This window comes from Capsicum annuum, chromosome 12 (genome assembly GCF_002878395.1).
Source record: "Capsicum annuum cultivar UCD-10X-F1 chromosome 12, UCD10Xv1.1, whole genome shotgun sequence".
NCBI classification, from domain to species: domain Eukaryota; kingdom Viridiplantae; phylum Streptophyta; class Magnoliopsida; order Solanales; family Solanaceae; genus Capsicum; species Capsicum annuum.
In genome coordinates this window covers 188,077,726-188,091,493 of record NC_061122.1, presented here as the reverse complement: position 1 = coordinate 188,091,493, position 13,768 = coordinate 188,077,726, and the positions used below count along the sequence as shown (strand labels likewise).

Below are 13,768 nucleotides of genomic sequence, written 5' to 3'. Positions count from 1 at the left end.
AAAAAAAAAAAAAAAAAAAAGAGAAAGTCGCTGAGTTATTTAGAAAAATAAAGAACCTAAGTCCTCACCAGCCTTAGAAGCACTTCCTGTGAACAATTGCAGGACCAGATTCATCGTACTCTGCCTTTGAGATCCACATCTGCATAGCAACAAGAGATTAGTGCTAGTCCATCAGGCTTGAAGAGTTAATAAGTAGAAATTCACAATTAAAATCATCAATTTTTTTTCTAAGCCGTATAGAGTGAAGAAAAACTAACTTGTTGGAAAGTACTGAGAGAAGCTAGAATTGATCCTCCAATCCAGACACTGTACTTCCTCTCGGGTGGTGCAACCACCTTGATCTTCATGCTGCTTGGAGCAAGAGCAGTGATTTCCTTGCTCATACGATCTGCTATACCGGGGAACATAGTTGATCCACCACTGAGCACAATGTTTCCGTATAAATCCTTCCTAATATCCACGTCACATTTCATTATGGAGTTATAGGTTGTTTCATGAATTCCTGCTGCTTCCATTCCAATCAACGATGGCTGGAAGAGGACCTCAGGGCATCGGAACCTCTCAGCACCGATAGTAATGACTTGTCCATCAGGAAGCTCATAGCTCTTCTCCACTGACGAGCTACTCTTTGCTGTATCGCTCTCCTGTTCAAAATCCAATGCAACATAGGCAAGCTTCTCCTTCACATCACGAACAATTTCCCGTTCAGCAGATGTGGTAAACATATAACCTCTCTCAGTGAGAATCTTCATGAGATAATCAGTAAGATCACGACCGGCAAGATCTAACCGCAAGATGGCATGGGGAAGTGCATATCCCTCATAGATGGGAACAGTGTGACTCACACCATCACCAGAATCAAGCACAATACCTTTTCAGAATCACAACAATCGAATTAGCAATGCAGCAGAACAATAAAGAACTAGAAGATAACAGCTTTTCTGCTCACCAGTAGTACGGCCACTAGCATACAGAGAAAGAACGGCCTGGATTGCAACATACATGGCTGGCACATTGAAAGTCTCAAACATGATCTGGGTCATTTTCTCTCGGTTTGCCTTGGGGTTAAGTGGTGCCTCAGTAAGAAGAACAGGATGTTCCTCAGGAGCAACACGAAGCTCATTGTAAAATGTATGATGCCAAATTTTCTCCATGTCATCCCAGTTGCTGACGATACCATGTTCAATGGGATATTTTAATGTCAGAATACCTCTTTTAGACTGAGCTTCGTCACCAACATAGGCATCTTTTTGCCCCATTCCAACCATTACTCCTTGGTGTCTAGGACGACCAACTATACTAGGAAATACAGCCCTGGGAGCATCATCTCCAGCAAAGCCAGCCTAAAATAAAGAATAGGATTAACGATACATTCAGGTGCCACATACGGAGCAATACAATAAACTGAAAACGGAAAGCTAAAATTGCAAGCTATTTTGTTTCTAACTAACCTTAACCATTCCAGTTCCATTGTCAACAACGAGTTGTTGAATGTCCTCCCCTTCGGCCATCTCTTAAGGACTACAAATATTATAAGCATAATTTAAGTGAGATATCACTGGCGCAAATGTAAAGTCGACGTAAAAAGTGTTAACAATATCATAGCAGCTCGGTTTGTGCAGAAGTTTGTCTGGTGAATTGCTTCCTCTACCAACTGCTTGTTTCGCATCACAAGGTGCTTTCAACCTCAAAGATCAATTTCCTTTCTACAGAACACAGCTGATGGAACAAGCAATGATATTCCCCTACTCCTAAAAGGAAAAGGAGAAACAAAAACAATATAGCAGGGTGCAACTACTACTCATGCAGAAAAGCATAATATTTTTGACCTATTTTTTTGAAAAGAAAATTTGAATTGTTAATTACTATGACTTGCAGTATTTTTCATATAGCTTTCAAGTGTGTTAATTTTATTTCAAAAGAAAAAAAAAGTTGATGAATCTGTGTCCTGATTCATACCAAAATTTAGATGTTTTGACCCTCTCACTCAATAACCTTTCGTATACAATTGAACAGAATAAGTGCTACAAGTCACAATAGTCAGCAACAACAATATACCTAGTATACTTTCACAAGCAGGGTCTGGGAGAGTGTTGTGTACGCGGACCTTACCCTACCTTGTGGAATAGAGAGGTTGTTTCCAATAGACCCTCGGCTCACATAAAAACATCACAAAGCAATTCTAAAAAACAAAACAACGAGAGAAGAAGACAAGAAAAAATTCTAGGACAAAGCATACTAAAAGGAACAATCATTACAATTACTAGTATGAAGGAACTCAAATAGTCACAGAAATGAAATAGCAAGAAAATCTCAAAGTAATATTACAATTACTAGTATGAAGGAATAAGCGAGAGAACTTCCACTACCTAACTAAGCATCTAACCTAATCTTTGTCCTCCATAAGTCAGGATAATCAATAATTCAAAATATTTCAAAAATGTAAAAAGCTTATGAAAAACATCTTCAACTCATTAAATACTTACTAGTGTTACATAAAATAGGGAATTGACTTCTCAAATGATCACTCAGCTAATACCCACTAAATATTGCTAGTGCTACATAAAATAGGGGGTTGACTTCTCAAATGATCACTCAACTAATATTCGCTATGTTCTAATTTATGTGGCGCAATTCAAATTTCGAGATTCAAACTTCTAAACTCTGACCATGAATTTGTACATAGAAGCGCTAAGTTCTTTGAAATAAAATTTATATATATAAAGACTATATAAAAATACTATAAATCACAATAATTAATAACTTATAATATTTAAAAGACATATAAAAAAATAGGGTCAAAGAAAAACTTGGTCAACTCTCGAAATTCTAACTGTGCAACATAAATTGGGACGGAGGGAGTAGTTATTATCTCAATAAGTCTTCTTGATTCCAATTTTCTTCAACAAAGAAAGTGATTTTCTGAAATAATAACTATTAGACGAGTAACCATATGAGAAGTCAACCAGTAATATTTAGATGAATTACCAAAAGTTAGAAACATGGCCTTTTATTAACTTTCTAGCCGCCAAAATTATGTATCAAGCAAACGAATCAAAAAAACACAAGAAAATCACCCAAACAAAGTTTCTAGGTAAGAACCCCCAAAATTAAATACCAGCAACAACATAAAATAGGGGTTGATTTCTTAGATGATAGCTCATCTAATAATTATCATCTCGATTCCAATTTTGTTCCACAAAGAAGTGGCTTTCTGAGTTAATAACTGTTAGCTGAGTGACCATGTGAGAAATCACTTGTCCTATTTAAATGAACTATTACTAATAGATAGAAACACAGCCTTTTTTAAATAAGGGTTGATTTTTTGCAAGATCACTTAACTAATACTAGTTATTATCTACTTTCTTCAACAAAGAAATTAACTTTATGCGATAATAACTATTAGTTGAGGGAAATCAACGGGTCTGGTAAAAGATAGAAACGCGGCCTTTCATTAACTTTCTAGCCACCAAAATTATTTATCAAGAAAACCGATCAAAATCACAAGATGATCATCCAAACAAAGTTTCAAAAACCCAACAAAATTCAGTTACAAGCAACAACATAAAAAAAAAAAAGAAGTCAAGCAACTTATAAACAAAAAAATCAAAGCAAATAGCCAAGAAAACAGGGTAACAATGAACACAAACATTTATTATCAAGAGAGAAAATCCCAAAACAAATTAGTAAAACAACTAAAAAAGATTGATCATGAAGAAAAACTGAAGTTATACCTTGATTAAAACAAACCCTTTTTGCTGATTGATCAGTGTGTGTGTGTTTGGAGGGGAGGGCAAGGGGAGAGCTTTTTTCCCAAGTCAGCAAAAGAGAAGGAACTAGAAACCAATTGGGAGAACATATTTAAAGAAAAAATGGGAAAAGGGTTAAAAATACTACTAAACTAAGTGAAATGAATCAAAAATATTCATGTTAATTTTTTTGGCTAAAAATAACTCTTATTTAAATATTTAGCTTAAAAATATCCCTTTCTCTAATGAAATTTCACCAAACATGCCACGCAGGTAAAAAAGACCACGTGAATATGTCACATCATAGTCCACATGTAAAATCCCTTCTTAATTCCATCAGTCTAATTTAAAAAATGTGACCCCAAAAAAAATCCAATCCAAAAACTGAATTATACAAACTACAATTGATATTTGTTCTGTCAAATGCAATCCCAAATATGAGGACTTAATTGTGGTTCTTTCTCTTCATTTTCTGTATCTGTCTATCTATTATATCTACATAGAAAGCACACTTGTGCATACTTTGGGATTCAATCTTGCTGTTGTGCTTTAAAATTAAGATCGGGTTTGGAGGATTAGTGCATGGTATGCATCTTTCTTCATCTGCATTAGGTATTTTTGCGGTTCTTGATTCAGAAAAGCGTGACTGCTGAACTTGAATCCAGCTGTGCGTAATTCTATTGTTGTTGCTTATGACACCCGTGATGTCCTGAAGATTAAAAGGAACAAGGTTTTCAAAAATAATTTAAGATTTCAACTTGGTAATGTTGTCTCTGTGCATCAGTGTCCTGCTGTTAAGTATGGCAATCGCATACACATTCTTTCCATTGATGACACTATTGAAGGTGTCACTAGGAACCTCTTTGATGCTTGCTTGAGTCTTGAAGCGTGTGGTTATAGTTTTTGTTTTTCTTCCATCTCCACTTTTGTTTCCATTCAGTATTGATGAGAATATGTTACATTAGGTATTTTGGATTGATTTTTTTTTTTGTTTTGGATATTTGTGATGATGGAATTAAGAGGGGGTTTTATATTTGGACTATGATGTGGCATGTCCACGTGGCCTTTTTTATCCGCGTAGCATGCTTAGTGGAATTCTGTTAGAGGGATGGGTATTTTTGAGCCAAAAAATCAATGAGGGATATTTTTGATCCATTTCAAATAGACAAATGTGGTCATCAGGTAAATGAAATGTAAATGCAAATGAAAGTGGAATTCCCATGACATTCTAACTAAGGTGGTTGGGTGTGGTATAATTTTGATTTTTCAATTGTTAAAAAATATGTTTATATTATTATATTAAATTTAATTAATTGGATATAGTTTAATATTTTAAAATTCAATTTTGATATCTTAGGGTATGTTAAATTAGTAATCATAGTTTGTTTGAGTTCACTTTATATATCTATCTACTAGATAGATATGCTCGTGCTTTGCACGGGTCCAACGCGTAATTTTATTATGAGCGCAAGCCTTGTGATATTTGAAAAGGATGACAAAACCAACTTGGAAACCATCATTTTCATGATTTACTCTCTAATTCGTAGTAATAAGTAATACCTACAAATACTTTAATTGATATAAAAATAAAGTAATATCTACAAACATTTGCTGCTTTTAGAGGCATAAAAATGCTCTTAAAGATGAACTCCGGGGTAGGGGGGGAATCATTGACCTGTGACGATGTAGGAAGTTACAATTAAGTTACAAAAAGAACAAAAGAAATGAAAAACAGACTTGAGCGTCCGTGGCCATCTAGAAGGCTTTCTTTGGATTGCTTATCCACGTCTTGAATGTGCTTCTGAAAGTAACATCAAACGTGAGGCTGCAGTGTGATTTTCATCCAGGCTTGGTGTTTGGGCATCTCATTCACTCATGTTACTTCTATTGACTTTAGTAGCTTCTTGTTTCTGATTCTTCTGTTATAGTTTGTATGAGAAGGTCATTTAGAATTTTCATTATATTTTTTTCAAATGCTCCTCAGAAATTTGTCATTAGTTAGTCATCTTTTTTCTTTTATGTGAAGGAACTGTGTTACTTTTTCTCCTGTATTATCCTATGAGTAGAAGATAAATTTTTTTCTTTAGACACTAAACAGCTAAACAACATTTCAGGTGGCTAGTTTGTTGCATAAAATACAATTGCGTGCAGAGAAATCTATATCAGAAGATAAAGAAGTCAAGTTTGTTGTATCTGTTCCTCCCACAAGAAGTGATGTTCTTCATCCATGTGATGTAGCGGAGGTATTTGCTTTGATGCATTACTGCTTAGAGTTGCTATCCCACCGTAGCTTTTCTGTCTTTGTTCTTATATGGATTCAACCTCTCAATCCTTTTCTGAAGGATGTTGCAATTGCTTATAGTTATTTTTCCGGTGATAAAACTACAATGTTTGTTAATGACAACAAGAGTAGGTTAATATTAATACAACACTCAACTACCTACTAAATTTCTATTTAGTAGTAAAATCTAAGATCTTAAAAAATAAATATACAAAATATTATAATGTAAAATTAGTAGATCTAAAGTTAGTGATATTAATAAGGATTAAGAGAATTGATAGAAGAATGAAGACAGTTTAATGAACTTACTTGTTGTGTAGTTGAGAAATCTGAAGAGTTGATATTTCTAAGAAAAAGTTGAAGTCCGTGAGCTTATTTAAATGTATATGAGATATTTTCTAGAAAATGCCGGTGATAAGACTTTTAAAATTAGAAAGTGGGGCAGGTCAGTAGACTAAAGGAAGCATATCTAAAAGGTACTCCACCCGTTTTAATTTCTTCCTAATTTTTGACTTGACACAAAATTTAAGAATAAATAAAAGACTTTTAAATCTTATGATCTTAAATTAAAGATATTTAAAATGTGTATCAAATATCTTTTAAACATATGATCTTAAACATGTCAAGTATTAAACTGATTTAAGGAGATAAAAGAAAAGAAAAACACATATTGAAATGGAGTAAGTAATTTTATTCTGTGGACCTTTTAGTTGTACAATATTTTCAATATTTTTCTGACAAAGATTACTTTTTCGCAATAATTTGCTACCAAAAGTACATGGGGTGTCCACTTTGTCAATTTGATTCAGATTTTTCTTCTTTTTTAAAAAAGAATTTAAAATAGCTATGAACAAACTTTAATTGATGTACCAACATGAGTTGTGGTGCAGTGGTGAGACTGTTCCATCCTTAACTATAGGTTTTGAGTTCAAGTCCTGAGTATGGATAAGATTATGTTGGGAGCGCTATTCCCTTAATGGGCCCTACAACGCGAGATTCAAATTAGTCGGGACTCCAATGCAGACATTGAACACCGGATGGAAAACCCCCCAAAAAAACTTTAATTGAAGTACATTAAAATTTCAACTTACCCTGTAAATGAAGGCTTTTGAGACATGGGAAGGGTAAGAATAGAGGAACATACACCTATGTACAAAGGAAAATAAGAAAACAGAATGAATCCAACAGATGAAGATAAACTTTCCAACTAGAATATAGGAATCATGTCTGAACATGTTGCATATTATTTCTATTACATATAAGTTTTATTACAACAAAATAAATGTGTGAAAGATATCTGTGCACCTAATTCAGCTTACCACTACTATTGCTCCTTTTAAGATTGGCACCATTCTTCTAACGTAGGTGTCGCCACCCTAACATTTTTCATGTCAAATATGTTCGCTGCAATTAAAAAAAAAATTAAAATCATCGCATGTAACAATAGCTCGAGATGGATTGTGAATGATCCAAACATCTATTTTTTGCCTTAAATGAGACGACCAAAAAGAAGTACAACAGAACACGTCCGCCAAACGGATAAGGCTGGATCGCTGCCCTCCAACTTGGAAGAGACTGATAATTATGCTTCTGATGTTACAAATGGAACTAAAGGAATTCTTATGTAAGACACAGTTTGATGTATACATTAACTAGAATTCTTATGTAAGACACAGTTTGATGTATACATTAACTAGAATTCTTATGTAAGACACAGTTTGATGTATACATTAACTAAGTACATAAAAATACAGAATTGCAAGGAACAAAGTCCTTAAAAATAACTACATAAATTTGATAGTCATCTCAAAGGAAAAATTAAGCAACTTTAAAAGCAATAGAATCAGCGAAACTTAGTTCAAATCTTGAAATCATCTTTTTGTTGTCCACCTCCAATGTAGCTTCCGAAGAAGAAAATGTGAAAAGAAAGTCTCAAGTTGTACTTCACCACTCACATATGAAAAACTAACTCTTATTAGAACTCGCGGCCAAAATAAGCCACCATAAGTAGAAAGTAACACAAATAAGCCACCTTTTTAGGTTGTAACCAAAATAGACTACTCGGAGTTTTTTATTTCGATTTGTGTAATTCAACAATCAAAGCTGTAATCAGAATTATTAATTACCTGTTATAAATCGGAACTAAATCTTCCGACTTACAAATCGGAACTCATACTTCCGTTTTATGAAAATTAAAAAAAATGCGGAGAAGCCCTCAAATGGGAGTTTTTTCTTCCATTTTGTATATTAAATTTGTCTGCATGTTATATACCAGAACTTTTAAAACCGGGTTACAAAATAAAACATTTAATTCCGATTTATAGGCTTCTCGACATACACATAACATTACGAACACCACAAGCAATTCTTGATTCTCCCCCCGCCCCCCGCGCCCCCCCTTCAATTTTAGACAATTCATCTCTTTTTGTTTCTTTTTTTGTTTTCTCAAATTAATCATCATATTACGTAATTACTTTATCTTTAGAATTCTTCTTTTCTCCTTATTTTTTTTTTGCTGTATATGTAGTACCTAATGTTGTCACTGTTGTCGAACTAAATACATTATTATATTGACAGAAAAACAAATACATAACTACAAAGAATTGTTAACACATGATCCAAAATCAAGAATTTTAGCATTTGACAAATTCCTAGCGATTGCTCCACTTTGGAGCTATAAAATTATTCAAGAAAACCTGAATTAAAGTATGGATCAATAAAATGCAGTGAGATGGTTCCATTAAAGGCCACAATGATAGAATTGTTAATCTTATATACCATGTGAAGCAGTTAAGGCCACAATGATAGAAAGGTGAAGTGCAATATGAGGAGAATAAGGAATTTATGCATACAAAAACAAGCCTCATCTTGTCTATTAAATAGAATATTGACAATATAAGGTTTTAAAATTGTTTATAAAATGGATATAGATCCTTTCATAGTTCACTCATAGTCAAGATTAGTAAGTAAGTTTTGAGAAAAAGGAAAGCATTATAAACATTTCATATATTATTCTGGCATGCTTCAACAGATAATATTTAAGGGACAAAGCGGGAAAAAAAATCCGATTTTAGGGCTCCACCGCAATTTTAGTATTTTTTATAAAGCGAAACTTTTACTTCTGATTTGTAAGTCGGAAGTTTTATGTCCAAATTGAAAACAAAATTATTAATTTTGATTTCTACTTTTTTTGAACTGTTCATCGCAGTTATGGCTCCGTTGTAATTTAAATTACACAAATCGAAATCAAAAACTCCACAAAGCCTATTTTGGTTCAATATTAAAAAAGTGATTTATTTGTGTCACTTTCTACTTATTTTGGTCGCAAATTCCTCTTATTAGTAATTAGAGTTGGATCTGGTTTACAAATACAACAATACATCCAGTCACCAATGACATACTAAAACTGTTATTATTACATACATATATATCTTTTAAGGTAAATGATAACCATCAGCTTTCTCCTATTTTGTACGCTTTGTAATTTTTTACAAGATCTAGATAGTTTGAAGGACCGGTACCATATTTGACTTCTCTATGACCTGTGCAACCGGAGGTTACCAAGGGCAGACTGGAATGATGATTAGTGAAAAACAGCTCGTGTTTATTGAATTTTGTAGTACGAAACATGAAGAAGGTTGAAAGTAAATGTTTGATGTACTTTCATATTTTTGCTGTATTTCCTAATACTTAATTAAGGTTATGGCTTGGTAAGTATGATCCAAAATTAAGATTATGGCTTAGAGAAGTATGGATCCAAACCATTTTAGACGGTAATTTCCTTAGAACAAGCTTTCTAAGAAAGAAAAATAAGGACACATGGGTGCCTGAACTTTCACGTATGTGGCAAATTCATCGATGAATCTAAGTATAAATACTTCACAAGACACGACAAGGTTAAACACTAAAGCATGTATCGAGGACAGAGAGAAACGTCGACCTTTGTACTCCAAACTTATAATTCGGTTAAGTGATCATTAATTGTAATTCGTAACCACTTATAATAAGATATTATATGAGGTTATTTGACAGTTAGTACTAATCAACTCGGGCAGTACATAGAATAAAGGACGACAAATATTCAAAATCTATTAAAACTAAAAATTTAATACGTAAATAAGCACAAAAGCGACTGCTTTGAGGGATCTGCAATGCTTGATGAGAAGCTTGGGAATACATACCAATATGTATATTTGGGGTGGAAACAGCTGTGGCATCTATAATGACCGTCACACGTTGATAGTCCAATGCTACAACATCAAAGACAGTCTGCCATATGCAATTTGGAGTTTGAACACCTAAAGGAGAAACATCAGACATTTGGCAAATACAAACACATCAGTTAATCCAGTCTCGAAGTCTATAGCTGGAGAAAAACTTGCTTATAAGTATCCGGTTACCTATAATGACCAAGTTGGTAACACCAATGCCCTGAAAATACGAATGAACGTTTGTGTTAAAGAATGCACTGAAGCGGGTTTTCACCAATTTGTAATCACTTTCCTGAATAATAAGCCCATCAACTAGCTCTGCCCCCACAACGCCCTTTGATGTCGGCTTTGGTTTGCCATCACTATACAAATACCTACGAAACAATTCAACATCTCTTTCTAATAAGTCATGCTCGTGGACAACTTATCATAGAATTTGTTGATTAGAAATGAGTTTAACTTCTATAAACCAGTTATAAACTAACAATCAGGTCACTAAAATATAAACTACACATAACCATCCATAAAATGTAGGATTAGTAACCTAAGGCATCTTAGCTTATATATTAGGTTAAAATCCATTGCAGTGACAACTACTACAGGTGTGTTAGGTAAGATAGATTTCAATTTTCTCATGTTTAATTGGTCAACTATTTTATATGTTTCCTAATAAAAGTGGGAAAAACAATTCCCACATATGACATTCTATATTGATTGTGTTCTCCCCACCCTCTAACACACCTCATCTTTACCCCCACTGCATAGCCCCCATCTCATCCTCCCTACGCCCACCCACACCCGCGATAGTTTTGTCTAGATTATGTACATGTGTTTTTACTATGATATTTTTTCCTTGCTTATCCAACACAAAAAAATAAATGAGAATTCACTTATTTCCCTAAAAAAATATTTTTCAAGAAAATATTTTCCTTCCTACCGACACATCTACATCTCGGTCCCAAACAAGTTGAAATCGGCTATATGAATTCTCACTACTTTATTTAAGCTCAACTTAATGTTATTTTAATAGTAACAGTTTTAAAACTTCTTTATACTGTCAGTGTATATATAAGTTAAATCCGGCATGAATTCCTATTAACCAAAACAGATTCAAACTTTGCAGTTGAAAATGCAAAAGACAAAGGGCTATAACAAAGTTCAAAGCAAGATAAAAATACCTAAACAATGGTATGGATAAACCAGTAACTTCTTGTACCGTCGTTTGAACCGTTTTATCGATCACCACTTAAAGACAGAGAAACAATGGGAAAATAGTGAACCACCAAACATCATCCTGAGAAGTTAGTGTTCTCGTTGTTATTTGAATCCAAGATTGGATTTGGTGTTTGAGAGCTTGAGAAAGTAGAGTTGTATGATTGTGTGCGGAGAGAGATAGAGAAATATCTAAAAGGGAAAGGAAGCTTGTGGTTTGGTTATATAGGTTTTCCTACCCTATTTATAGTATTATTATATAGGTTTAAACTTTTTATTTTATATTTTTAAAAATGTTGTACACCACTAAATTTAAAAATTGATCAAATTGTCCAAAAAATATTATTTGTAACATAATTTCTTATTAAATTTAAAATATATAGTTATACTCCTTTAGTATTTTCAATTGTTTTAAAATTTTTAGTTCCTTTTATAATAGAAATTAATTATCTTTCATACTTTTCTCTCATTTCATTTCTTTTTTTTTTTTATTGAAAGAATTCTTAATTATATATTGATATATTTTGAATTTATGTAACGTTGAATTTGTAGTGAATCAAATAAGTATCAAACTAAGTTTAATCATAGATGAAGAAGTATACTCCTACATAATGAAAGAAGTATACTCCTACATATATAAAATGACTATATATTTTTTAAAATTTTCTTCTAAATTATTTTCAAATAGTGTATTAAAGAGAGAGGTCCTTTCATATATAATTTGAGAGTATTTTAACATTTTATTACAAAAAAACAACCTGGAACAAAAATTATAATCTTTTTTATTGAATAATTGTCAATTAAATGCAACAATTAAAATTTAAAACTTGTTAAAATGATATTAATTTGAAATAATATAATAAACATTAAATTGTAGATTATCTTGAGAATTATTTTTTTGGGGGTTATATGGCTAAGGTGAGAAGTGAAAAGTAGCGCATTTTAAAGAAGAAAGAAAAGATTGAATGGAAAATGGGACCACAAAAAGAGATATGTTTTGGATGATGAATTTATATTATATATTATTTTTTTTACCCTATTTATACTATTATTATAGGTTTTAAAGTTTTTATTTTTACTTATTAAAAGGTTGCACACCACTAAATTTAAAAATTGATCAAATTGTCCTAAAAATATTATTTGTAACATAATTTCTTATTAAATTTAAAATATATAGTTATCCTCCTTTAGTATTTTTAATTTTTTAAATATTTTTAGTTCCTTTATAATAGAAATTAATTATCTACTTTTTTCTCGTTTCGTTTCTTTCTTTATTGAAAGAATTCTTAATTGTATATTCATGTATTTTGAATTTATGTAGCATTGAATTTTTAGTGAAAACTTGGGTATGGACAAACACTCTGTTGGGAGGTCTCCCCCCAAATGGAGTCCGGCGCGGGGTGAATCCGAATATAGTCGGACTCCTAAAAAGTGGGTACCGGACACCAGGTGGTTTAAACCAAAAAAAAAAAAGAATTTATAGTAAATCAGAAAAAGTATCAAATTATGTTTGATCATAGATGAAGTATACTCCTACATAATGAAAGAAGTATATTCCTTCATACACGAAATGACTATATATTTTTCAAGACTTGCTTCCAAATTATTTTCAAGTACTGTACTAAAGAGGGAGGTCTTTTTATATACAATTTTAAAAGTATTTTAACATTTTATTATAAAAAAACTTTGAAAAAATTTATAATCTTTTTGATTGAATAATTGTCAACTAAATGCAACAATTGAAATTTAAAACTTGTTAAAATGATATTAATTTGAAATAGTATAATAAATATTAAATTGTAGATTATCTTGAGAATTTTCTTTTGAGTTATATGGCTAAGGTGAGAAATGAGAAGTAGTGCATATTAAAGAAGAAAGAAAATATTGAATGAAAAATGGGGCTCACAAAAAGAGATAGATTTTGAATGATGAATTTATATTGTGAAATTACTATAATACCCTTGGTCGCCTTCCAACTCACTCTTCTATAAAAAAAAATACTAGTCTAGGATATGTGTGTTGCATGCATTACAAAAAAACTGTGTTTAGCGACACACGCTTTTCGTCGCTATCATATGAATTTCCGTCGCTAAATAGAAATAGCGTCGGATCTGCTTCTGTCGCTACATTGCTCGTTGCTAGCCTCATAGTGATGAAATATTGATTTTCGTCGCAAAATTTGTGACCCCTTAGCAACAAATAATTTCGATTGTTGTTGTTACCAACGAATTAGTCCGTTTCTATTCCCAAAATTCATTTTCGTCGTGGTTAAATTTACGACTGAATATTTTGTCGCTAATCCGTTGCAAAATGGT

The 13,768-nt window shown here is 32.4% G+C and overlaps 2 protein-coding genes across 4 annotated transcripts in view; both read right to left on the bottom strand.

Moving 5' to 3' along the window:
* LOC107850457 (actin-104) overlaps window positions 1–3,883 on the bottom strand; it is a 4,735-nt gene extending 852 nt beyond the window's left edge. Inside the window, exons 1-5 of one of the 3 annotated variants that reach the window (XM_016694989.2) lie at window positions 3,735–3,883; window positions 1,452–1,751; window positions 950–1,343; window positions 258–871; window positions 69–139 (exon numbers count right to left, since the gene is read on the bottom strand). In XM_016694989.2, the coding sequence (XP_016550475.2) occupies window positions 74–139; window positions 258–871; window positions 950–1,343; window positions 1,452–1,511 (1,134 nt within the window). In that variant the 5' untranslated portion in view covers window positions 1,512–1,751; window positions 3,735–3,883 and the 3' untranslated portion in view covers window positions 69–73. The remainder of the gene's footprint in view (window positions 1–68; window positions 140–257; window positions 872–949; window positions 1,344–1,451; window positions 1,752–3,734) is intronic. The other 2 variants (XM_016694988.2, XM_047400893.1) reach the window with 2 other exon arrangements.
* Window positions 3,884–7,366: 3,483 nt separating this feature from the next.
* Window positions 7,367–13,601, bottom strand: LOC107849034 (probable inactive nicotinamidase At3g16190). Its single transcript, XM_016693713.1, has 4 exons — window positions 13,511–13,601; window positions 10,431–10,664; window positions 10,212–10,328; window positions 7,367–7,434 (listed from the first exon to the last, which is right to left on the bottom strand). The coding sequence occupies exons 1-4, from the start codon at window positions 13,599–13,601 to the stop codon at window positions 7,367–7,369; spliced, it is 510 nt and encodes a 169-aa protein (XP_016549199.1).
* Between the last annotated feature and the right edge of the window lie 167 nt (window positions 13,602–13,768).

Excerpts from the sequence above, each read along its gene's own strand:
- LOC107849034 (XM_016693713.1), bottom strand. The coding sequence starts at position 13,601 with ATGAGGCTAGCAACGAGCAATGTAGCGACAGAAGCAGATCCGACGCTA. Across the intron at positions 10,329-10,430 it reads TACCAACTTGGTCATTATAG|GTGTTCAAACTCCAAATTGC; the intron begins GTAACCGGATAC and ends TTTCTCCTTTAG. Across the intron at positions 7,435-10,211 it reads CACCCCAAATATACATATTG|CGAACATATTTGACATGAAA; the intron begins GTATGTATTCCC and ends TTTTAATTGCAG.